This window comes from Pholis gunnellus (genome assembly GCF_910591455.1).
Source record: "Pholis gunnellus genome assembly, chromosome: 6".
NCBI classification, from domain to species: Eukaryota; Metazoa; Chordata; class Actinopteri; order Perciformes; family Pholidae; genus Pholis; species Pholis gunnellus.
Genome location: NC_136532.1, coordinates 18,996,053 through 19,021,574, shown reverse-complemented (window position 1 = coordinate 19,021,574; position 25,522 = coordinate 18,996,053). Strand labels below are relative to the sequence as shown.

The following is a 25,522-nucleotide window of genomic DNA, read 5'->3' as shown; positions in this document are numbered from 1 at the left end:
GATGCAGCTGGAAAAGTTGTGTATACAAGACTCAGATGAGGTATTGTTTCAGAGGAATTACTGCAGCTACTGAAGGACTTACCGCCGACATATGGCGAAGTGGAGCAGCTTTGCATATGCTTTATGTTGTTGTGGATTTTACCGTAGGTTTTGCATTCAATCAACCGACATGATAAAACTTGTTGGTGATTTGCATTCATGCATCTGTGTGTTCCATGCATCGATAATTCAAGACTTGTATCGTCTTGATTTTACTTTCAGGTCCTGCTGATCCAGGCTTTCTCTGTAATTTACACCTCAACAGATTGTGTGTTTGGAAAGTATTCTTTATGTTTTCCTTCAAACAGTGACATGTAGCATACTCCTCAGCCTACAATGGCTTTGGATAGATTTCATGGCTTTCTGAGCATCAGCACACACCAGAGAATTGCTGCTTTGGTGTTCGGGGCCAAAGGGATAAGTAATTAGACAGACCTTGTCAGCTTACCTATTATCCATGTGAATCATAAACTTCATTAAAAACCTCTTTCAAGAGTGACTGCAGATACTCCCACCTTAATTTGAGCACATTTTGACAAGGTAATTAAGTTCATTTCAGATTAACTCTGCAATTCACATCCTTCTGCTATTCCATACAATTGATTTAGAGAAGCATCAAAAGCTCTTTCAGTGCCATCACCAGGAGATACAGTAACACTTAACAAGCACAGATTGGCTCATTCATTATCTGAGCATTAGTTAGTCTGTTCACGCAATTGTTTCTCTTAGATGTCTCAGACTCAAGTTGAAAACTTTAAATAATCTGACAAGGCCGAAGTATTTGAAGAGTACTAGCAAGCAGTTATTCGGTCGCACCAGCAAATCGGAAGGAATATCAAAGACGAAGGGCAGCAACTGGATGAAATTAGCTTTTGATAGGCACAGTTAAAAGGGACTCTGCATATATCTATCTCTCCATCAACATCCTCCATTTTATGGATGTATGAGGAGGAGAGGCGGGAAAATAAGGCATGCAATGAAGTGATGGGCCGTGAGGAGTGGCTCATATCCAGCCTCTCAATGGATGAGGGAGCGTTCAGTTCCCAACGCTTTGAAACATCACTCATCATTACGCAAGACTTGAGAGGAAGGGAATGAGAGAGGCTAGCATGGCAATGATTCTGTCCAGTGTGACATATTAACTAACTGGGGGAAGTTTCCACAGAAAGTCAACAATTGGTGTAGAATAGCATAAAGATTTAAGATAATTTCCAGTGTGATATGTGCTTGAGATCCTCTCAAAGCAGCCTGGTCACGACACTGGCCGTATGAATGACAATTTAAAATACAGTGGGCGTGAGGGGAGGTTGATGGCTCAATACAAAGTGTTGTGTTCTTATTTTTAAGTTGCGTTAGTGACGTTTGTGACTGTGTTTTTCATACTTAAAGTATGTTACGTTGTATATAATTTACTTAATTTACATACTTATTTGAAGCCCAACTCTAAGTCCAACGGTAAAATGCATTATCATGACTTGTAAAATGTCCTTAAATATAATGCTACTTTTACATTTTCCCATAAGAACAGGTGGCTCAAAGTTATCATTCATCAGATACAAAACAAATCAAACCTTAATTCCTCTATATTTCCTTGTTGATATTCTTCTCACTCAAGCAACAGCTTTGAAAAATGACTTGCTACCATGTGATATTCACAGCTTTCAGAACTGGAAATTAGTGTTGGTGTGAATAAATATTGCATAGATAATGAACCCAGAGCTGATTCTAAAAAAGGAAAAAAGGTTAGCTCTATGACTGTTTCAATATATTCTACAATCTCTAGTCACAGTTTTACCAGCCAGGATGTGTCAACACACTACAGTGAACACAGACTCTGTCCGCTGTATCTCATAAAATCCCTTTATATAACATTTTATATGATTTTCGTTGTAATGTCTTAATGTCTTTCTCCCTATAACCTTAAAACTGACCTCAATTCTTGTGGTCTTTCTGACTTGATTTTATTGACAAACATTATTTTTTTATGTTATTTGTGTGTAGTGTTGTATTGAGTGTCTTGTATGTTTTTTATGATATATCTTTGTATTATGTCTTTTCCTTTTACTGTGTTATTGTCCTGTCCTTGTTTGACCTGCCAAGGGACTACAGATGCAAATTAGCTTAAGCTACAATCTGGTACAGTGCATCGAATGGAGACATTTATGTTTAAACTGTACACGGTCCCTTTTAAATACATTTTATTAAAAAAAAAAAAAAACAAGGATGTGAGAAGACAAAAAAACAAAAACATTCAGTCTTGTTGGCCTGCACCCTTTATTAGCACTTCCTGGCATTTCTTCAAAAAGGGGAAGACTTTTTGGGAAGACATCCCTTGGGTAAAGATATTGCAGATTCAAGAGCATTTCAATTAGATACAGGGACGTGTACAATTCCCCAGATGCAACCGGGCACACACAACTCATTATCTCAAGCGGATATCGCAAGTCTGTGGAGGGCTTTCTTCCAGGTTAATTGAGAAATGTTCCGTGTGAACTTTAAGGTAATCCTGTGATACAGTTCTGCTCATGAATCCATCAACTTTAATCAGAATACATACTGCAAAAGATCCAGTTCTTTTGCAGAACTGGATCCTGGTGCATGCACTGCACAGATGTAAATCTGTTTGTTTTTACTTTAACTCAACCTAAAGCTGCTATAGTCAATATTTTTCTACTAAAAAGGGATCAGATGAGTGAAAGGGGATCACCCAAACCAGCAGTTCCCCTCGGTCTATGGAGTGTTGTATCATCTTTCAGCCCATTGTTTTAGATTTCTGGCCCACAACTTGAATGGTTTGGTTTAGCCTCACTGCTCTAATCAGCTCTGATAAACCCACTGACAGACAAAGCTAGCAAGTAGATGATTTAGCTGCTAAAAAGCCGGAAAGTTTCTTCGGGAGCTAGTGGAGAGCAAACCAGAGCTGGAAGTAGAGTGAAAATTGCATTCATCCGGTGGATAGAAACATCACTTCAAATGAATGCTAATGTAGCCCCGTGGTTGTTGGATGTGGAGGCAACTGTTCGCTAACACGTTCACCATATTGACTTTTAAGATGAAAAATATGTCAGTGTTGTGTGTACAGCTGGTTCCACTGTCCCAATGTGGCCAAACAATGGATAAATGGTGGTTTAAGGTTCTGAGCACCCATACAGCATCACACTCCGCTTGTGGACGTGCAGACATAGTGTTTGACGTCTAATCTATTCATGTGAGTTTACCAAAGGGAAAAATTAAGAATACACACTGTATGCTCATATTTGTGTCAGACAACGTAAGAGAATATAAATACTGTATTTTCAATTCCAAGGTAGTTTTTGTTTGATGTTGTTGTTGTTGGTATTGATAATGTAATGGCTCTCAATCTTAATCCTCAAGTAGTACAGCCCTTCATGTTTTCTTGCCGTCTAGTCAGACATTGAATTATCACCTGGGATGTTAGATGAATGTTATTAAGTGGTTGATAGGACACCAGCTTGGATGTGTACTCAAGTACCAGGACTGAGAGCTGCTGGATTAATGCATGTGCACTATCAATTTTGAATGCAGCAGTGACACTGCCGGAAGATCATCCGTTGAGGTTCTGAAATGTCACTTGCCTGCAAACTGAGCCTGTTGAATATCCTCAAAATGAATAGGAATAGATATTTAGATGTATTCACTCATAGTGACGTTATTGATGTTTTTTTAATTTACAGAAACGGAGACAGGGTAGCTGTTTAAACTTTCCTTAATAACAGGACACCTTACTAGCCGAGAGGCATACTAAATACATGAAGCTGCTTGAAAGTAAAGAGATGAGTTATATAATGTTAATTCCCAGAGTCCCGCCAACAGTGCCGTAATGACACAGTAGTGATTATCTCATGCTCCATATGGAGAGAAACAAATGACAGGAGAAACTAATTATTTTCATGATGTTTTGTGAAGAAACTTCAAGCCAACAGGTCAATTGGCAGTCAGTTGAATGCCCTCCAGAGAAGCAGATCTGCGACAACATTTCACTTTGTAATTTGAAACCTACAATTCAGAGCTTCGTTCTTTTGTTAAATTGTGAATAGTTCTTCACCAGAATAAGTAAAGTTAAGTTTCAGAATGTTTGTTTCTTTTTTCAATAGCAAGCATCTTTGCCTAATTACTGTTGGACAAGTTGACCAAGTTTGTCAGTAGTGCCAAATGTAAAATAAATGGGTTGATGCAGAGATATACTGATACGTCTACATCAAAGACATGAGCAATGATGTCTCATGTGTCTCCAGCATCATGACTCCAACATGTCTTTGTTATGTATGGTTGTCCATAGGTAGAAATCATGAGCTATGGTGTTGATTTATAAAGCAGTGTGGCAGAAAGTGGCGTCTCCATTTAAAAAAAAAAGAAAGTTTCTCTCCCCTACGTTCAAAATTAGAAACCCGTACATCTTCAAGCCAATTGTTATCTGTTTGTATCCAAACTGCTGCGGTCATGAAACACAAACTAGCTGAGAAAGTGGAGATGAACTCCGGTTGACCCCAGGAAACGACTACACTTATCTGGCAAGTCCTGGGGCCTGTGTTTGTTGCTGTAGAGTAATTTTCCTCCCTGTCTGTCAAATATGTCAGCTGTCTGGCAAGATGAGGGATTATATTAAGTCTGCATGACCTCAGCACTCCCTTTCATCGTCTCAATCTGGGTTCTTAGCTGCACAGTGGCTCCATCTCCTCTGCCCTATTTTCCTATTTTGACCACTCACTGAGAAAAGGCCTAAATGGTAATATGATCCTTGTAGTTCCAGTAAAGGAAACAGCACCTGAAATCTTCTCCCTCCACACCTTTCTGACAGGTCAGACTGCTGCTGGAACCAAAACTAACAATCCAACATTCACACACACTTTATATCGTGACCGGCCAGGTATGCCGAGGTCTGTATTATTATAGTGTATTTTGAAAGTGAATGGACAACTTAACGGTTAATTCAATCCCTGACAAAGTGGTTCCAATGACACACCGATGATGCCCCATTTTTCCTGTTTTCATGGCCCACGATGGAGTAAATACTGTGCCAGTGTGGATATTGTTTTTGCCATGAAAATGGCCAAGATCTTGAATCCGAAGCCTGTCTGAATGCCCGTTCTAAGCCTTTACGTGCTGCATTTTCCCAGTTTATTGATTGTATTGTGTAATGGCGCTGATGGAAACCTGTTTACTGCTGTTAATAGCTTTTATGCTTTTTATGGCTGATGTTTTTCCGTAGCCCCGTGGAGCTTATCACGCAAATGGTCCAGCTGCAATTAACTAACTGCATGTACAGAGACAATTAAATTAAATTAGCAATTACATTACCACTACATCAAAGTGCTCTGTGTTAAGTGCTTCCTCTTAATGATGCAGGCTGCAATTTTATGAAGGGTCAGTGCCAAATGAACTTGTGCAAAATGCAGTCCTGAGGTCCTGTGTGTGGGATGTCTTAGGAGTTAAAAGAATGAAACAATCTTATTTGGTATTTAGATTTCATTATATTTCCATAATATTAGAATGTTTATTGGGAAACAAAACTGTAACTGCAGCATGTCTTGAAGCTCTGTTTCCCCTGAACAATAGCATCATAATTATTTTTTTCCACGTTTGTATTCAATGTGTTCGGAGGGTCGCATTGTATGCTAATTTATTAAAGTAACGAGGAATTTCAATATTATTTGTATGTAAGTAGAGCAGCAGATAACCATTTGGTTTAGTATAGAACGACTCAAGTTATTTAGCGTGATTGATTCAATGATTTGCATCATAGCAACATAAAAAGTGTCATGTCATTAGCAGAGGTGTTCTCAGCTTGACGTTAATATGTTTTGCAGTGTGAACACAACAGCACATGCCTCCATACTGTGTCTTTTATTTCGAGGGGAAAAACATATCACACATTTGGTCTGATTTGTTTTGCTAATGCTTTGAAGTCCTGGTTATGAAGATTCAGGTTGCGGGATAGACTCATGAGCTGTCCTGGAATGCAACTCACACTGTTGGAGCCAGCAATCTGCTGTCTTGTTTTTCCTCCAAATCATCAGATCTGTGATTCTCTCACATGTTGAAAAAGATCACATCAGCACTGACGATCCTCAAAGGCAGAGCTGACTCCCTGCAGATGTCTTGTATGAGGTTCTTTGCTGTTAAATCAAGGAAGGAATTTAGTAACCATCTCCAACCTTCCCCCACCTCAGATTCTTTCTACAAGGAACTTTCATTTTGTGTTAAATTGGGCTGTCTCCAATAGTGGTAGTATTTCCAAGCACCAGAGTCCCTTAAAAAAAACCTCTCCTTTTACTGCAGCAGGGTCTGGCTCCCATCCAGTCCTGGTTCTGGGTCTCCTGTGCCTCCCTTCTCTCCAACAGGAACAGCTATTCGGCCTGGGCCTCCAGCAGCTCCCAGCTGGAGGAGGAGACGCTGCTGCTGGGCGCAGAGCTCTCTTCTTCTAGCTGGAGCTTCTGACTGCAGGTCGAAGGTGGCAGTGAAGCCGCATTTTGATCAGTCCACGGCGGGCAGGTGGCCCGGAGGCCCCGCTGGAGGCTGAGCTGATTTAACAGAGAAAACTTTACTTGTCACCTATCAACAAAGCCAAACACTGCAGTGCCCTGATGTTGATCTAAGTGGCTTTCAGATAAAAGTCACAATCTTAATAGAATGTAAAATACTTTCAACATGGAGAAGCACCACTACATTCAACCCTGTAACTGTCATCTTTGATGTGGTGTCTGGTAAGTTATAAATGTGAGGTCTAAAAGAGCTTCCTGTTCATCCACTTCTTCTTATATGATGTGATTTTAGCATTTTAAATGTTTTTGTCTCTGTCACGCCTGCTTGTACACTGCACAAACATACATTCACACTTATTATAATGAGGGATATTGACTAACTAGGTAGACTCGATAGATTAAAGACGGTTTGCTTATAGACAGTCTCTAACACCCTGCTCACAGAGGTGACCAGAGATTAGTATTTATGTAAGAAGCTACCGCAGCTAGATTTATTCAGCAATGGTGTCTTTTTTTTTTTGCACTGCAACACTCTTGGAATAACTCTTCTTGTTCTGCCCTAATAGTATCTGGATCTCCGAACACCTACATCTACCAAAATTGGCAGATAGATTAGAATTTTGCTATGTTGGATATCACATTAAATGTTTTCTTGCAATTTACTTGGCATGTAATTTGTGATACACCATGTTGTGATACATAATCAAAATGAATAATCCTTATTGGGATGATTACAGTCACACAGTATTATCATCAGCTGTCTGAAGGTACAGTGGTAAAGATCCGCAGAAAATAAACCTTTCTCTCATTACTGAGAAAACACTGTGTTGCTTATGTCCAATGACAGAAGCCTAACGTGATGCAAAGAAAGTAAAGCCTGTTTTACAAGCCTAGTTAGCTATTAGGTTTGTGACCTTATGGAAATGGTGTTGGAGAAAATATCGATCTTCAATTTGCTTTTAGTGCCGGGCAAACTGCTAACTGCAGTTAAACATTAACACATTTTCAATTATCCATGAGTGCACAAGCACTTAACAAACATTCTATATTTCTTTCACACACATACAGTACATACCAACCCTATTGATTTTAAAGAGTAAACCTGGGTAAGGAAAGCATTGAAAGACCGCATTACACAGAGCTACCCATGATACAAAAGGTGCTGGGGTGAATCTCCAAGGACTAAAGACTTACCATTTAATTGGTATTGCACTTCCACCCACGTAAATGCACCAACCATAAAGGCTATTGTGGAAAGGCAGCACTTGTCATGGGCAACAGCAAAGCAAGTAAAGCCTACTCCAAAGTACAAATGGATTTTTTAGGCCAGGGTCACTGTGGATCATTGGCGGTCAAGATGAGGGGTCAGCCAGTTAATGCAGGTGTTTAAGCTCAGGTCATCCCGGTGAACTCCACCAGTGATACAGCTGGGGCAATTAAGTGCTTCAGGATACAAGAGAATAACAGACGGTGGATGCCTTTATTAACATTCAATTAAACACAAGCTTTCATACACCCTTAAGCATTACAGAAACATGTAAATTATGATAAGTGGGACTTGGGTAAATGTTTGATTGTGTCTCATTTCCATTAATGCAGCACACTGACTTGGCCATATGGCTCAATGCACTGATTCAGAAATCTTGCCTACCCACTGGATCTTACTCTGGTGATTAGATTGGGCTTTTTGCTGTCTTACGTTCAGCTAGTTTCAACACTGCAGTAACAAAGCTACATGAAAATCTAAAGCCCTACTTTGCATGGGATTAGTATTACCTGGGGACCTCTAATAATTTCTAATAATTGTGGACGTTGTCTGTTATCTTATTCTTGTGCGAATCTGCCATGCCACTTTACGATAAAAGAAAAAACAGAGTACTGAGTAGGTACCAAAGACTGGATAACAAATTAATTAGGAAAGACCTTTAGAATTGGGGAATTACTAAATAGTAGCTTCATAATAACTCTGAATCAAGGACGCTTTCCTGGATGTTCCTTCATTGCCATAAACATGAGAGAGGTTTATTTTGAGGCAGTCCCACATACACCGTCCTGCTGCCCCCAAAAAAAACTCACTAGAGTACCAAATATATTTGTCTCTAACGATGAAATGAATCCATAATAAATACACTATTTACTCCCAATTGAGCATAATTTCCTAGAAACATTACCCAGTACAGTACTCAGCTGTTTGAGGAACGTATTTAGTTTTTAAGTTTGAAGTTACAACAAGGTACTTTCATTTTGTGTTGATGCCAGTTCTGGGTCCGTCCACCATGGCAACATAACTATCTAGAAATAGACAATCTACTTACTGATGGTCTCGTTTGCTTATGTAGGTCATATAGAGGCATCAGTATTACAGTGAGTGTGTTTCATAACCAGTTACAGACTCCTTGTGGTAACTGTAAGTATATATTATATGACCTGTTTTTAAAAGTTCTTCACGTTAGTTTCTTAAAGACAAACCAGATCTCAGGATATATTTTAATCATCTTGAGAGGTTTAGCATTCAGGGTTTCAGTTGTTGGTACTCACTCGTCACAGAGGAACAACACAGAAGGAGGAGGATGAGAAGGCTCACACCTGAGGTTGTGATTTGTTGCTATAAGTTCAACGGTACTGTTCTAGCCTAGCCAAGGGAACCAAACTATGTGAGAACAGTTTGAATAAATCACCCCAAATATAATTATTGTGAACATGTCCTAAAGCAGAAGAAGCTGCATTCACCTGCATGACATTGAATGAACATGGTCAGCTCGACACAGTCTTCACCCCTGCAATGGACTTAATGGCAGAAAATTGTTTTGCAGCAGTAGTCTCCTTTAACACCATGCAGGGGGTATCGTTCTGGGTTCAGAGAGATGTTAATGGATCAGAACATCTGTTACGCATCGTGGTGATCATCATTAAGATACTATGGGTGGTGGCGGCTCTGCGGTTTGTACGGCTGGAAGGACATTACCATATGCTGTGGCATTCTGATGGCGCTGCGTGAGTGTGTAACTGCTGGGCCACTTTCCCACAGCATGGCATGGATTTGCAGATTTGCATACTGTATATCATTGGAAGGGTGTTATTTCGGAGAGAGCTTTTAAAATTCTGATCTTTTGCTGCACTCTAAGAAATGACTATTTTATTACCATGTAACTGACACTATTTTCTTACCTCGAGTAGGTTGGACGACTGTCACAACATCCCTAAATCTACAATCAATCAATAACTCAATATCACTCTGTCCGTATGCCATACGCACAGGTATCAGGGTTTTGGGGTTTTCATAGGCAACTCTCTGAGGACTTGTATTTATGGGCCATAAGCTCACAGGGCATTTATCACCCACTCTTTTACCCGCTTCAGCAGACAATAATGGACAGTAACACCTAGTTTCAGCATCAAGCACGTGTGTCATGTTAAAGAAAGACTAGCTAGCTAAAAGAAGGAGTTGGTAAGATAAAATCATGTAAAATGTTCCTGTAAATAATGTTTATTTTCATGTTTTTTTCCTTATATGAAGTGGTTGTTGTGCATACTGCACTTTGCTCCCATTTCTTGTGTATTCAATGGACTTTGTGATTTGTATATTTGGCTTGGCTCTTTTGTGAGCTGAAATATTTAGTAGCATATTTCTGTGTCCATGCATACATCCCATATGTTAATCAGTAGGTTGCATAAGAAGGCAGATTACAGCAAATCCATTTATTAACACGATGCAACTGATGCATTAATGAAGATGCATATTTGACCTTTCCTCCCTGTATTTAAATTTGCTCTGAAAAGTGGCAAGATGTGAATATGTGTGTATTTTCCTCCTTTAACTACTGGGCTTCAGCATCATAGCCGCAATGATTAAAATGGTCAAAATTATTATTATTCTCTACTATCTAAAGCACGATTTATTTATTTCATAAACTTATGCCATGTAACACAGATTTGACTTAATTTAGCATAGAATGGTAAAAGCATGCAGATGGACAGAGGAGAGGACAACTGTGCTGCCCTGCATTTCTGTGGTTTCGGATACTGTTCCCATTAGTAATAATGTGATTGTACTCACTGAGTAAGCTAAGATCTTGAAATGTGTTGTTTAAAAAGGTTGCAAACATCCATCACTGTTTACAGACCAAGCTCTGGAGTCAATACTGACCTTCTGCACACACCCTGTGCAAGGCTGTACCTACTTTTGGACTGACCTCAAAGCTAAACTTTCTGACAGCTTTTTCTTGTCATGAAAAACGTTGTTGTAGCACTGTTGCTCTGTTCCATGATCTCACTTTGTGGGGTACAATGTTATCATGACCGATAGGAATAATGGCCAAAACTATGAAATGAATTAACCAAATTGTAATGAACCAGAATTTCCCTTCAATTCCCAAGCTAACAGATTCTTCTTAAGAGGACTGCAATTGTTTGTCATTTTAAAAAAAAGTTGGTCCCAAGAATAAAAGTTTGGGAAATACTGTTCTAAAGCTTCATATGTGCTAACACAAGGGTGACTGCCTCAAGAATGAGAAAAAGGAGGCTTTTCAGTGGAATCATTTTTCACATTTTCACATTTTTGAGTTAAAATGCTGGAGCCCAAGTGAAGTCATTATTCCTAAGTGCAAGACTTCTTTTGACTTGATGTTGAGTTGAGTCGAGTGACACTTCTGGTAAGCAAAAGCTGTGGAGGAGTTTAATTTCCACTGCTCCCAGACTGTTGAAATAAAACATCCTCCATTTCCACTATGTTGATGTATATTTGAAAAGTAAAGCTTTCCTGTGCGAATCCACGTTTGATTAAAACATGGACTCTCTTTCCTGCTGCTGTCTAGGTGTGGCAGTGTGGAGGCAGTATGGAAGTCTTGCCGTGTGCCAGAGTGGCTCACATCGAGCGCACGAAGAAGCCCTACAACAATGACATAGATTACTACGCTAAGCGCAATGCTCTGAGGGCCGCTGAGGTGTGGATGGATGAATACAAATCCCACGTCTACATGGCCTGGAACATTCCCATGAATGTAAGTTTTTCTCCATCTAAGATCCCTCCCTCCCTCAAACTCTGAGCATCCTTTGCTTCCTCTTTTCTCACTTGCTCATTCAGACATGCAGCCTGACTCTCCGGAGACACTAGTCAATAGAAATTCAAAATTCAGATTTCATCCCATTTGACCTTCATACTGGCAGCAGAGCAACGGCAGAGTGAGGAAGCAGTGGAGTCTCACTCCAAACAGATGAGAGAAGAGCACTAAGTGAATGAGATGAGCCTCATGTCTAATCAATCTATATTCATACACATCAGTTTAGTTTAATTGCTTTCAAGGAACTTTGAGATGGGCTGCAAAATCATAAACAGCTACTTTTATTAATAAGGGGTTTAATATCGAATCCTAATTGCCTCTTCAGCCATGCATGGGATGATTGTCAGTGAAGGACGTCAGTGAAAGCCTCGTAGTAATGTCCAAATCAGCCACACTGCTGTTCATGACCAAACAATAACTGGCTGTGTAGCCGTCACATACAGGTCTGACATGCTGCGGACGCCTGCATGTCGTCTAGAAATCTGACACAAACATCATTTCATGAGAACTCGCTAAGTGCAGGAGGAAAGTACCAGCTGGGGAAATGTAACCATTGAGTGCAGCATGGAGAACATGTTGGGGGAGGGGGGGGGGACTTTGACAAACTAGCCAATCAGGCCACATCCCTTCTCCAGTGTAATTACAAACACAGTGGCATGGCACATTATTGCCTGAGCTGTCCTGTGGCGCAGAGTTATTTTGTGTACAGTACAAAGACCCAACACTACGATTATTCCATCTACCCCCCCTCCCTCCTAACCCTCCCATACACACAATCCCAGATTCTTGTTATTGTCTGAGGTACCTGCTGAGAGCAGAATTACTTTGGTGGGGGGAAGGCTTTATGATTCACCACAGTGGCCAGCCCCGAGTCCAAATACCAAACATTTCACTGAAATTGAATGCATTTGTTAGTGTCACTTTATTATGCAAAAAAAAGGTGGACATTTCCAACTAGAATTCATTATTAACAGATGTTCAAAGCAAGTTCAGCAGCTGGCTCTAGATTCCTACAGCGAGGGGAAACTGATGAGAAGGATATGCCTGGAAACAGTGTCTGGTAACTAAACGTCTGTGTGTATATCTGTATGTGTATTTACATCAATATCTATGGGAATGTATATTTTCTATGACTATATAGAATATCTGTTTATTTGCATATCCATGCACATTTTAAATCGTGCACTGTACATGCACATAATGCTATGGGCTTTGTGTGTGTGTGCATGTGTGCATCAGGATCAGGCCTCTTTGCCAGGCAGTGCAGCTATTAGGCTTTCCCCTAATCAATCAGGGAAGCCACCTCCATAAGGCCGGCAGGGCCGTGAGGGCTCATAATTAAGCAGCTGATTAGAATTTGCTCAGCACAGATCATGTCTAATGAAAGAACAATAAAGGTCCCACATGACAGGCACATCTATCCATCTCTTAACTAAATGCTTGTTGCGTCCTCTCAGCACCTCAGCACTCTTGCGTCTTTAATTTCTCCAGCAGCTAGTATTCTCACTTGGTTCTTAAGTAAAGTGCCTGCTGGCTAAGAGCTTTTCTTTCTCTTTGTTTTGTACCATTTGTTGACAGAACCCTGGGGTTGATTTCGGGGATGTCTCGGAGCGCTTGGCCTTAAGGAAGAGACTGCAGTGTCGGAGTTTTCGCTGGTACCTTGAACACGTCTACCCAGAGATGCGGATCTACAACAACACCATCACATACGGCGAGGTGAGATACTTGCTAACAGGATTATTTGAAATACTCTGCATGTTAGTTTTGCTACATCATCGTCATCTGTAATGCTATTACAGAGCTGTGGTTTAAAGAGGATGCATACACTAAGACAACTGATTTACTTCCACAGATGTTAAATACAGAAAATGATTTTCTGAGAATATGAACAAAATAATTCAGAATTCCCTGTAGCCAGTCTAAAATAAAGGGATCTTGTTGCTACAAGCAATGCAGCGTCTCCACACAGGATTAGATGTTATTTTGTCAGAATGAGTTTTAATTAAACACTTATTAGTTTTCCCTTCCAACTTGATTGTTTCGAGCTTGGCTTCGCACTCCGCACAGTGGGGGAAGAAAACAGGATTATGACAGGTTGAAGAATTGAACACACTCCAGAGTCAGAAACTATTTGGAGGGTTGCTGAAACACACCATTTTTCGTCATATCAATTTCAGCAATGGAAAACAGTGGCAAATCAATATGCTTTGCAAATGCAATGTCAGAATGCATCAAAATTAACCTCTAGATTCATCAAAGCTGTGTGAATTTGTTTCCCTTGCCGGCTGTTTTGGCTCTGGCACCCGGCTAATGGATTCCTCAGAGCGGCAGCCACTTAAGTGGCACTATTTCAGATCTGTCGACAAGCCTTGTGTTGCCACACCGCCGCCGCAGCAGAAGTGAGTCTCATCCGTCACTGAGCATCAGCGCCGCACTCGGGCACACTGACCAGACCAGCCGAGTGGAACCTTCCCTGACAACAGCACATGATAGATGTGTCACAACCTGGAAATGAAGCCGTACGCATTCAAATCACACAGAACCAAAGCTCATGCTCAACACACACACCGCCATCTGGAAGCCTGGACGAGAGGGAGAGACAGACAGGGACCGGTCACAGCATGTTAATATCCTGTCATGGCCAGGTCATCACTTTGAGATGATATAAGACTGTGTGAACAAGCTTCAGTGAAGCTGATAGACAGGAGGCTGTGTAATGTGCACACGGGAATACAATTATTCAAGGGTAATAAACAAAGAATTGGCAATTGGTTTGCTTTCAGATTAAATTTTGTGGGAAACATAACCACAGCAGCCAGTAGGCAGGAAGTACTCTTGGAACAGTTCAGTTCTTTCATCAAAATCCTTGATATCCAACACCATGTTAATGTAATGTTCTAGCTCATTGTCAAGAGCCCTCTTACTTTTAATAGTATATCAAACAGCTAGAGCAACATACAGCACACCATGCATGACACGGTACATACACAGATGGAACACAACACATCAACAGCCATCAGACGATAAAAAGAAAAGAAAAAAACTCTAACAAAAGTCGCCCTGACCAGAACAAAAAGCACCCCATTTTCTTTCATATACAGATTAGGATTCATAATCATTCATGCATCAAATAATTCCATATCAGTACAGAAATCTTAAAAACTGGCACTTTTCTGAAGCCTACTGGTAATGGGGGGGGGGGGGGGGGGGTACTGGTCAACATTGCAGTCAGACACACAATTGAAATCTCCTAATATTACGAATGAATGAAATAGAGAGATAAAGACGTAGCTAAAAACACATAGTACAACACAGCGCCCTTTCTTGTCTTTATTTCTTTTAAATCTAACTTGAATACAGTGTGGTGTATAATAATTGCCACTCCTCTAATTCGGCTGTTGTAAGAGTAGAATACCTGACCTACCTAGATTCTGCGTAGTTTAACATGTTTAAGGTGTGACAGGTGAGTCTCTTGAAGAAGATCATGAGTCAAGCCCATCAATGAAAAGTTCTGCGTCGTGCCTGAGAAGCTGTCCAAGTTTGTCTGAAGTCATGCAAACGTTTCATCTGTCAGTATGCTTATCTTATCAGTTAGAACCTGAGGAAGATTGGTAAGATCTTTGAGACAGGCGCCATTTTTGAGCTTGTGTTTCCCACCTCTTTGATTATCCAGACATGCCCTCAATTACTCACCTTCCCCTGATTTGACAATTTGTCTGCCCTGTTTATACACTCCTTTGTTTTCCCTGTTCCCCAGATTATCTTTGTTCATCGCTTTCCTCCATTCCTAATGTACCATTATTTCCTATTTATCACATAATGTTTAACACTAAGGGGTTGTGGTCAGTGTACACCACAACAGAAGCTGAGCTGGAACCCACAAACTTCAAAATGTTACAATGCAAGAAGCATAGCTAAGGTTTCCTTCTCAAAGTGGAATAATTAAGCTGAGGGCGCTTAAACGTAACTGAGTAGTAGGAGAATGGATGGCTGATGTTATCTGCTCCATCTTGAAGCAGCACCACTCCAGTCCATTAGCCTCCACCTCGATCTTAACAGGGCTTGGTGATAGAGATGGTTTTTCCTCATGTGGCTCAGCAGCAGGGGGAGGACTCGTCACATCCTCAGGGACCTCAGGGGGCCTTACTACCAAAGCCATCCCTGCAGCAGCTGCTTTGGGATCATCTGCTGGGGCCTGCTGCTCTGGACCTGCTAGGGGAAACCCACCTTTGTCTACCAAGCCATTCAGAACAATATACTAAACAGAGCCATACCCCGGACGAGCCCCCACTTATGTTACAGCCTATTTATTGTGTCTAGGGGACACAGGAAGTAACAACTAGTTATGCAAAAGCTTGATGATTAAAACAGAAATAAAACATCTAATACAGAAGCAAGGATGTCAGGGTCTCTAAAGACAAAATAATAAGCAAAACCTCCACACTAACTAGAAAACAAAAAGTTAAACTGGCCGACAAACAGAAAAACAATACTGAGCTCCCTAACTGACCACAAAACAGGATAAATGACTAAGTAAATGGCAACAAAACCCCTACACAGTTTCCCCAAAGTTATCCAGACTGGTTACAAAACACCTCCCATCCACTTAGCAGCCAAGACGGAGGATAACTTCATAGAGCTGTACCAAGGAGCAATCGAAACAGTGGTTCAGCAGTAGCAATGCTCACGACAGCAGCCGCAGCAGCAGCCAACGAACAGCTCGAAAGCCAAGAAAAAAAGGGCAGGAGCACTGAATCTGGGGGTTGATATCCAGCTCCACTGATGGACTGATGACTCTCAGGTGTGGGTGCTCCAGGCACTGAAAGGGGGCCCGGCAGACCTGAAACACAGAGAGATAGCTCTCTTCCAAAAAGAGGTAAAAGTAAAGTCAGTGGGCGTAACAGGTTAGCCACTGCTTAACATAGAATGAGAAAGGTTTTTAACCTATGAAACGGAGAGAATTGAGATCCTTCCCTTCATCATCATTTTCAACAATTATTGTCTGTTTTAGAATTAATGCAAGAGTTAACCATTTTGATTCCTCTGCCTACTTGCTTTCTAGCAGAGACTCAGTACCACTCTAATGGTTGTATGTAACTCTAAAGATACAGCTAAGGGACTGTTAGCTTAGCCTAGCAAAAGACTGAACAAGGGAAAACAGCTAGGCTGTCTCAGTCCAAAAGTAACAAAATCCACCTACTAGCATATCTAACATGTCATATCTGCTTTATAACAAAAAAACTTCCAAGAGAATTAAGATAAGTTTATTTTGTGAGCTGCGAGGTGCTGGTAGGCTGTAGATGTAACAATTATTTAATTAACAGATAAGCGAGTGGTTTAACTTTTCTCATTTAACTCTCAGCAAGACGAATAAGCATATTTTCCAACACGTCAAACTGTTCCTGTTTTCTAATCTTCATGCCAATGCACCTCCCACTTACTGTACAAGAAGCTTCTCTCTTGTCTCTTCCTAAGTCCACCCATACTCTCTTCTTTTCAAAATCATTCATGTACTACCTGGACCTTCTGTGTTGTCTTTTAGGTGAGGAACAGCAAAGCTAGCGGCTACTGCCTGGACCAGGGCTCTGAGGACGACGACAAAGCCATCCTCTACCCATGCCACGGCATGTCCTCGCAGGTCAGACCAGTTTGTCATGAACTGTTTGTGTATCCATGTTCACTGTTTTCTTCATTAAGCAGCTATGTTCATCAAGCAATCACTCAATAATGCATGTCAGTGTTATAAGATATAAGATATAAGATATAAGATATATATATATATAAATGTATAAATGTATAACAATATAAGAAAGAAATACATATAAAGTGATATATAAAATATGACATGCTGCAATAAAAGCTGCAATGCATTTGAAAACGCTGCAGATCTCAATTGAACTACATTCAGAAAACCTGAACATAGTGTGAAAGATGAAGTGCACTTATGGATGGCTTTGGGGTGCAAGTAAAAAGAAAAGAAATCTGGCTGCCTTAACCATCCATTTTCTTCCGATTATCCGGGGCTGGGTTGCGATTGCAGCAGGCTTAGGGTATTAGGGTATTCCAGATGTCCCTCTCCCCAGCAACATTTTCGAGCTCCTCCTGGGGATCCCGAGGCTTTACCAGGCCAGATGAGATATATAATCCCTCCAGCGTGTGCTGGGTCTACGTGCAAAATACTAAAACATATTTTATTACCATTAACTAAGAGAGTCCACGCTTTGTCTCATCTGTATTACTGTTAGGATTCTTTAGATCTTCGTAGATCTTTTATTCTAATATCATTTAATTGGAAAAATAAGGAATTACAGTGTGAATTTAAATACACATAGATTGTGTAAATAAAAAGAAATCAAATATATTGGTATAACTATAGGAAAGTTATTTAGTGGATGTTGTCCTCATGCCCTTCTTTATTGTTTAATCTGTCCTTACTTCTCATGCTGCAGCATAGTGTGGGCGAGTATATTGGCCACCACTCCACATAAAATCATGCTCCTCCAAAAACACTTTGTGAGAATCGCAACCCACTTAAATTCTTGCACATCATTGTGTCCTTTTTTTTCTGGAATTCAACTTCTTACAATTCGTGGTATTTATGCTTCCCATTATGGAGTTTTATATTCAAGATGCAATTCAAAGAAGAAACTTTTTCACATAATTTCAAAATAAATCCACAGATCTATTGTTATTCCATAAAATTCTGGAAAATGTTCAACTTCAAAAGATGGTGCAGTTTGAACCTTAGCTGAAAATGTCCTCTGCAGTCGTAGCAGTAGGGAGCTCTCTTGTGCAGAGAAATTGTTCCTGTCAGTCCCCGTCCCACACGTTTCAGGTAAACGAGTAAAACTGCTTTGTTTGTTATGTCTGTAGATTCTCCATTTGTAATGCAAAATGACCACTTGCCTAAATTCGAGCTGTGGTCTGTTGTTTGATGTCATCCGACGTGTCTTCAATTCGTCTACTTATAGTGTCATTTGACAGAGGTATAGTTTTCAGTTTATCCTCTGCTGATATTAGCATTACAAGGCATTAACGCCAAATACTGTTAAGGAGTGTGAATAGACGGCACTCCGCTGCATTAAAAAATCCACTTCAAAATAAAAGCACAGGCTTTTATTTTTTCAGGCAAAGGCCCGCGACCCACTGAAAACGGGTCCACGACCCACTTTTGGGTGGCGACCCACCAGTTGAGAATCACTGTTTCAAAGAATCTATTATTCTTCATAAATTCATTCAAATAACTCATGCTTTCACAACAGCTAACAGAAAGGCCTATTCATTTTTGTTGGCACATGAAACTATGGACATATTGCTTTGGAACACAGAGATTGTAAAGCCCAAATGACCCACTATATTTAGCAGTATAGACCTTCCTAGACATCTGTATTTTTTTTCTGTAATAGTAAAATCATCAGAGGATAAGGCTTGTGGGAGTTAAGTATTACATTCAGCCAATTATTAACACTGCTTCATGATTAGTTCAAATGTGTTTAAATGAGTTCCTTGGCCTAATGACACTGTATGATGTCAGTATGAATTTGGAAAATGTATCACAGAGACATTGTTGTGATTGCAATAGCATACACAGTACAAGGCAAGGTATCACCAACAGCTCTCTGAGCTGCTCAGCAGAAAACACTGCACCACTCCCAGGTGTGATTGCATTTAGCTATATGAATATGCAGGCAGATGCTGCTGAAAAACAGAACGTGTGCTCAGTATGACCTTTACTTGAATAGATACCAGGACAAATGACACTGTGGGTAGGACGCTGTTGTCCCGTTGTTGTGCTGAGAAAAAAAAGAAGCTATTCCTGAAGACAAATCATGCAAATGCTATTCATGCATATTTCTTACATTTCCCACCTATCCAAACTGCTTCTCTTGCTGGTGAGTGACATGTTCATTATCCGTCATGGGAGGGGGTATTATAAGGAGGCCAGCAGCTCACCAGCCTCTCCTTCTTTCCTCTACAGAGAGCTCAGTGGGGTCCAGTAATGTAAAGCTTCACTGACTCTTTTAATACTGATCCCCTGGGGAAATAAACAAATGGAGATGAATTTTATGTCTTTGTATCATTAGATTATAGTGATGACCGACATTACTATGTGCGGGGCAGAATTCAATTTGGTGGGACACTGTGATTTTGCATTTCTTTTTACCATTGCTCCGTTTACTGAGGACAAAATATAATTGGCCAGAATAATTCTTCATTGTGCTTCTCAGGAGTGAGTCTCTCTCTGCCGGCTCTCCCAGTGGAAATCAAAATCATGGACAATGCCTCACCTTTGTCCGATAATGTAATGCAATGAATGCATGGCAGAGGAGCTACAAAGCCTGCGTCATTGTTTTACACACACACACACTCACACACACACACACACACACACACACACACACACACACACACACACACACACACACACACACACACACACACACACACACACACACAGCAGTAGTCTGTTTAAGTAAGTAATATATCTTTTACCATAGATTTTCTGTTTGAGTGGAGCCCTTGGTTTTGTCCGTTTGGCTATTCATATTCAAGGTAACAAATATTGATTATTATCATATGTGCAGCAGCGCAAAGTGTCAAAGGACTGGGAGAGTTGGATAATAGATCAGACGGTGTGGTGATTAATAAATACACTCTCAGCAGGTCACATCACTGGTCTCATAGCCATGGATACATTACTGAACTGCCCTGCCGGGCTCAGGGACCCCAAGTGTCAGCCAAACAACTGACTACAAAGACACACAAAGCATTGCAAAGAGACACAAAGTCACCACAAAGAGACAAAAAAACACAGAGAGATGTGTAACGACTACAAAGACTTGCAAAACAATAAAAAAAAAAGAAGGAAAAACATCACAAAGTCTGTGTGGTGTGCCTATGTAGGAAAGATGGTGGGGTCTTTAGCATGTCTGTGCCCAGGGGCCCACTGTCTCATAATCCGCCCTTGCTCATAGCTCTCAAACAACCGCAGACAATAGCGATAAAAGATACAAAATTGTTTGGGCAATCCTAAACTATTTCAGACACAATTCTATCACACATTGTAAATGATCACATCATACCACAATTGATGTGACAGCAGCAGTTGTGCCATCAAGCATTTAAACAATAAAACAGAAACTGCTGTATTAATATTATATTATAAAAGTTTGAAAGAGGCTGGAACTGAATTAACGAGCTCCACTAATCTTGCATTTCCTGCATAAATAGCCAGTGCCGATCAGTCTGTTGTGTTTACAGGTGTGTGTATTTTGTAGCAACCTCATGGCATTTAATGAAGGTAAACACAGTGGATGGCCTTGCATAATCACACTGGCCCAGCATCAAGTGTTTAGTTTGCTGTTATTGACAACTCTATTCCCAGTGCAATTTTCACCATAACGAACACCTACAGCGGAGAGCTGCTTACGCTAGTTGCTGCACCGCCATGAAAACAGGGCCCTCGGACGGAAAAGCAATCTTCCTTTCTCCCACAAGGAATCCCAGCTATGTACTTGGATCTGCATGGTGCTGATGGACACCCTCTGCACCGCTTATGCTGTGGGGCCTCTTAAAGCTACCTTTTAGAGGTTTGTGTTAAAGTTGGAAGCTCACTCGGATGATTCCCATGCCTGACTGTAGCCACACATGGAGAGAACATGTGCTACCGTAGGTACGGTGCTGGGGCCCCATGCAAGCCAAGCCCTTCTTAAGATGTTTGTTCTAATCTGTGGCATAAACATACTCCTAACTTCCTGGTGGAGCAAGGTACATGGAAGGTAGAAATGTGGAGATTACAACCCAATGCAATGTACAAACACTCCATCTTGTATTGACATTGTCACAGAGTTGCACCATTAATGAGCTAATTAAGACATTTGAGATTAGCTTGACCTCCAGAAAGGGGCTGCAGAATTTTTACAATGGCATGAAGGCAATGGAGCATCTAATGTTGCAGCATGAGGCACAGGTTAATTGGCTTAGCAGAATCATTTCCTTACATTAATTATTTGTTATGGTCCCATTTTAAAGGTATTAGCATATAAACTGTTGCCAGACTGAGCTGTAAACAGGTATTAGTAGGGATTATATGAGATTTTCCTTGTGCCCAGTCATACTTTACACCATGGATAAATCTTCTTAGAGCATTACACTGTAACCCTGAAAGACCCAAGATAAGGGTCAGCAATCCAAAATTACACGAAGAATTCTAGGCTGTTACCTGGAGAAAAAGAGCACAGCATTATGTGTCTCACTGAGAGTTTGAAATATGTTTATATAAATGTCTGACATTTCTTAGTCCAAAGAATTATCCTCACCAGCATCCTTATAAACAACCCTAACCAGCTCCAGTGAACTGTGAGTGACACGCAAAGTGGTTCTTCATTATTTTACCTATTTGGTCAAAGTGGCTCTGCAGGGCTGAACATTGGATTAAAACCACCTGCATTCTCTCTTCTCACAAGGAGCAACACCCACACAGGCCACTCACTGCAGCTCCAGTTCCTCCATCCATGCTCTAAAATTCCTCCACTCAGACAAAGCTATATCAGTTTGGAGAGATGTTAACATGCTGAGAACGGTTGAAAAGATACTTGTACAGGATATGAACACAATGATAGGTTTGCATGCTATTGCATTTCAAACTTCAACAGCTTTGTTTACCGATTGGCAGAGATGGGGTCAAAAATGTCATTTGGGTCATTTCTTGTCAAACTCTGAAATTTTTAAAGAATTTCTCAAATTTGTCATTGGACAAAAAAAAGGACACGTCATGTTTATGCATCACTAAAGCATTAGAAAACACACCATTCTTAATGTGTCTGGATTCAGTGGCATTCTGTTACACTGACTCTTCCAGGCCCGTGAATAACGCAGCATACTTACCCTGTGCTTTAGTAGAAGGCTGTGTGTGTGTGTGTGTGTGTGATTCACTCATGTATGCGTGTTCCCCTCTAAGCAGAGCTGCTGTCGTACTGAAGACCTCCCTATCTTTGGCATCTCATTTGTCAGATAGAGTCACTCCCATAAATAATAAATTCTATCTCTATACTGTATCCTTACGTAATAGATACGTATCACCACTAAGCCTTTCATCTGCAGCATAAAACAGTCAGGGATCAAGTTTTGGTTTGGGGAAATATAAATATTAATAATAAGCTATTCGCTGTTGTTTCCGTGCAGTGCTGTACACTGAAATAGTCCACAATAACACATGTGATGAGAAACAGTCTTGCATTTTTAATATATGTTTTCCAGTCTAAAAATAAAATGTTACAGTAAAACACATGTTTGGTTAAATTGAGTTAAGACCTAAACCTGACTTTGACATCTTTTAGCATAATTAGCTTTTTTTAATTTGCACTTCGCACAAAGAAGCAAAGACATTCTCACTCCCAACTCGTCAAATACTGAACCTTGGTCAGTGCCCACTATGAGGGTCTAGGTACCCCTGTAGGAACTGTCAGGAACAGTGTTTCAGTTTCCACTCGTTACATGAGTCCCTTTTCAAAATAAACTTCCTATTAATAATAATATATATGAATAATAAACACCTAGAATAACAGATGATGTAAATAATCAAAATAAAGTTCATTTTCTTCAGCAAACTGTTGAAATGGTCAATGAAGCTAAAAGAACACATTTTGATGATAGATGACAGCTTTTCCACCTCACATTCTGCGAGGATCAACCAAAAGCAGAGTGCAGTCTCTACATTTGTGTGTATTTCGTATAGTTCTATGCCAATTGATTCTTTGCCTAAAGTAATCTGCTTGAAAAGGCGTAAACTGAAAGAAGTTTTCTATCCGTCATGCACACTGCCAACCGGCCTGAAAACTTGAAACCCTGCTGCTTCTGCAGTTACTGCTGTCAGTCTGCGTAGAGCAGAACAGCTAAACAGCATCACTACAAAGCACGTTCACTCTTCTCATTGAAGCCCATTTTCAGCTTGTGCTTTCCATGGATTTTGAAGTGCACTCTAAAAAGTCGAAGTGTTTTGTTTTCTTTTTTAAGCTGTGATTGATGCCAGACTCTGTGAGTCCAGCAGTGTGACACATTGGTTTTCTCTATGTTGTAGCTCGCCCGCTACGCTACTGAGGGGCTTCTCCAGCTAGGACCCCTGGGATCAACCACCTTCCTGCCTGACACAAAATGCCTCGTTGATGATGGCAGAGGACGCACTCCCAGACTGAAAAAATGTGACACTGTTTCAAGGATTTCCCAGAGGCTTTGGGACTTTACACAGGTAAAGAGAAAACATGTGATCGTTTGACACTGATCTTCACCAGTTCAATTCAGACACGCCGAATGTAATGAATAGCTAATAACTGACACCCTAACAACAGGCATTAGAATATGAGAGTTCTAAGAATGAGGTCATTGTGCAAGTTTTGGTCATACTCTCCTGTGTTTTCGTTGCAGAACGGCCCAATCATAAGCAGGGACACTGGCCGATGCTTGGAGGTTGAAATGTCCAAGGATGCCAACTTTGGCCTTCGCCTGGTGGTCCAGAGATGCTCCGGTCAGAAGTGGATGATACGAAACTGGATTAAGCATCCCAGGCATTGAAGGCAGAGAACAAACCTCTGAGACAGTTTGGGCAGTGTTTAAAGTCGCAGTTGGATCTCAAAAATGTGGACAGTTCAGAGAGGAGCAGGGACTAGTGGTGCTAGTGTGGTATTTCACACTATACAGACTGCTCGGCACACTGAGCTCCCCTCCGGCCACAGAGCTTTCCAACATTAAGTCTGAAAGAACAATCTGATCAATTCATATGTTGCACTGAGCTGCGTGTTCACAAAGACCTTATGGCAAGCTGTATTGTTTGACATTCAGCTTCATGTACAGAACTGAGTAACAAAACACCTGGGCGCAGCCCCCAAAGGTGGTTCAAGATCCTCGTAATTCTTTTGTTTCTACTGTAAAACTATCAGATCTTTGGAGATGAAAAAGAGTGTGTGAGCGTGTGAGTGTTAACTTGTTGTTTTTTTCTCAGTGCATCTGAGCAAATCAAAAGTTATGATTTCTTGTCAATTGCACATCAAAGTGATTATGTTGGGCTGTGATTTGGAAAATTGCTTTGGACGTATCGTGCTGCACTGGCAAGACATGTAAAAGGCTTCAAAGGGGCTGCCCATCATCTGATCGGGAGGCATTTCACCCGCTCTCACACAAACCACTACAGTTCTTTGTTTCTTTGGACTGTATTGCTCACAGAGGACAGGAGCAATCATGTGCCTTTTTTTCCTATTTTTTCTGTTTAATCTGACCAGGGAATGTCACTCCCAAAAGCATGTACAAAATAATTTGAAAATGATTAATATATAAAACAATGTATAAAGCAGTCTAATGATAGTAATATATTGTAAAAAGTGAATAATTAATATCGGTCCTCTGATAACAATTAGGATAATAAAATCGTTTTGATGATGTGCCACCTCTCCTTCTTTGTCTTTCCCAGCTTTTACATCACTTCCGTCTTCAATTCAAAGAATTAAGTATATCAACCTTTGCTCCTTGACTGAACGTGTCTGTGTTACATGAAAACTACACATTTTCTGTTGTTGTATTGTAAAGCCAATTGTTAACCCCACCCGCACAATCGCTTGTCTTTTGTTGTGCATGCACTCACAACTACTTCAAACCTTCGTCAGGTTTCTGGCACTGTGTACTGGGATTGTTCCAACCCGCCCACTGGATTAATGGGTCTTCAGAAAGCCCTGAAAGCTTTCCAATTACTAAACTCACAAAGAAACTTTTATACTTGCTCAGTTTTTCACATGTCCAACCAAAAATGTGGCGGTTTCGAAAAAATTATTTGAAAGTGCCTTTTGACATGCTTTTAACGTAGATATTATAAGATTTTCAAAATACACCCACAATATTTTGTGTAATATACTACTTTTATTGAAATAAATT

At 40.5% G+C, this 25,522-nt stretch overlaps 1 protein-coding gene across 1 annotated transcript in view; it reads left to right on the top strand.

The window, feature by feature from the left end:
* Positions 1-24,172, top strand: part of galnt9 (polypeptide N-acetylgalactosaminyltransferase 9) — a gene marked incomplete at both ends in the record, with an annotated part of 73,407 nt that extends 49,235 nt beyond the window's left edge. Inside the window, 5 exons of the mRNA XM_079160532.1 lie at positions 11,357-11,542; positions 13,181-13,318; positions 17,145-17,240; positions 23,682-23,849; positions 24,026-24,172. Coding sequence (XP_079016658.1) covers positions 11,357-11,542; positions 13,181-13,318; positions 17,145-17,240; positions 23,682-23,849; positions 24,026-24,172 — 735 coding nt within the window. The remainder of the gene's footprint in view (positions 1-11,356; positions 11,543-13,180; positions 13,319-17,144; positions 17,241-23,681; positions 23,850-24,025) is intronic.
* Between the last annotated feature and the right edge of the window lie 1,350 nt (positions 24,173-25,522).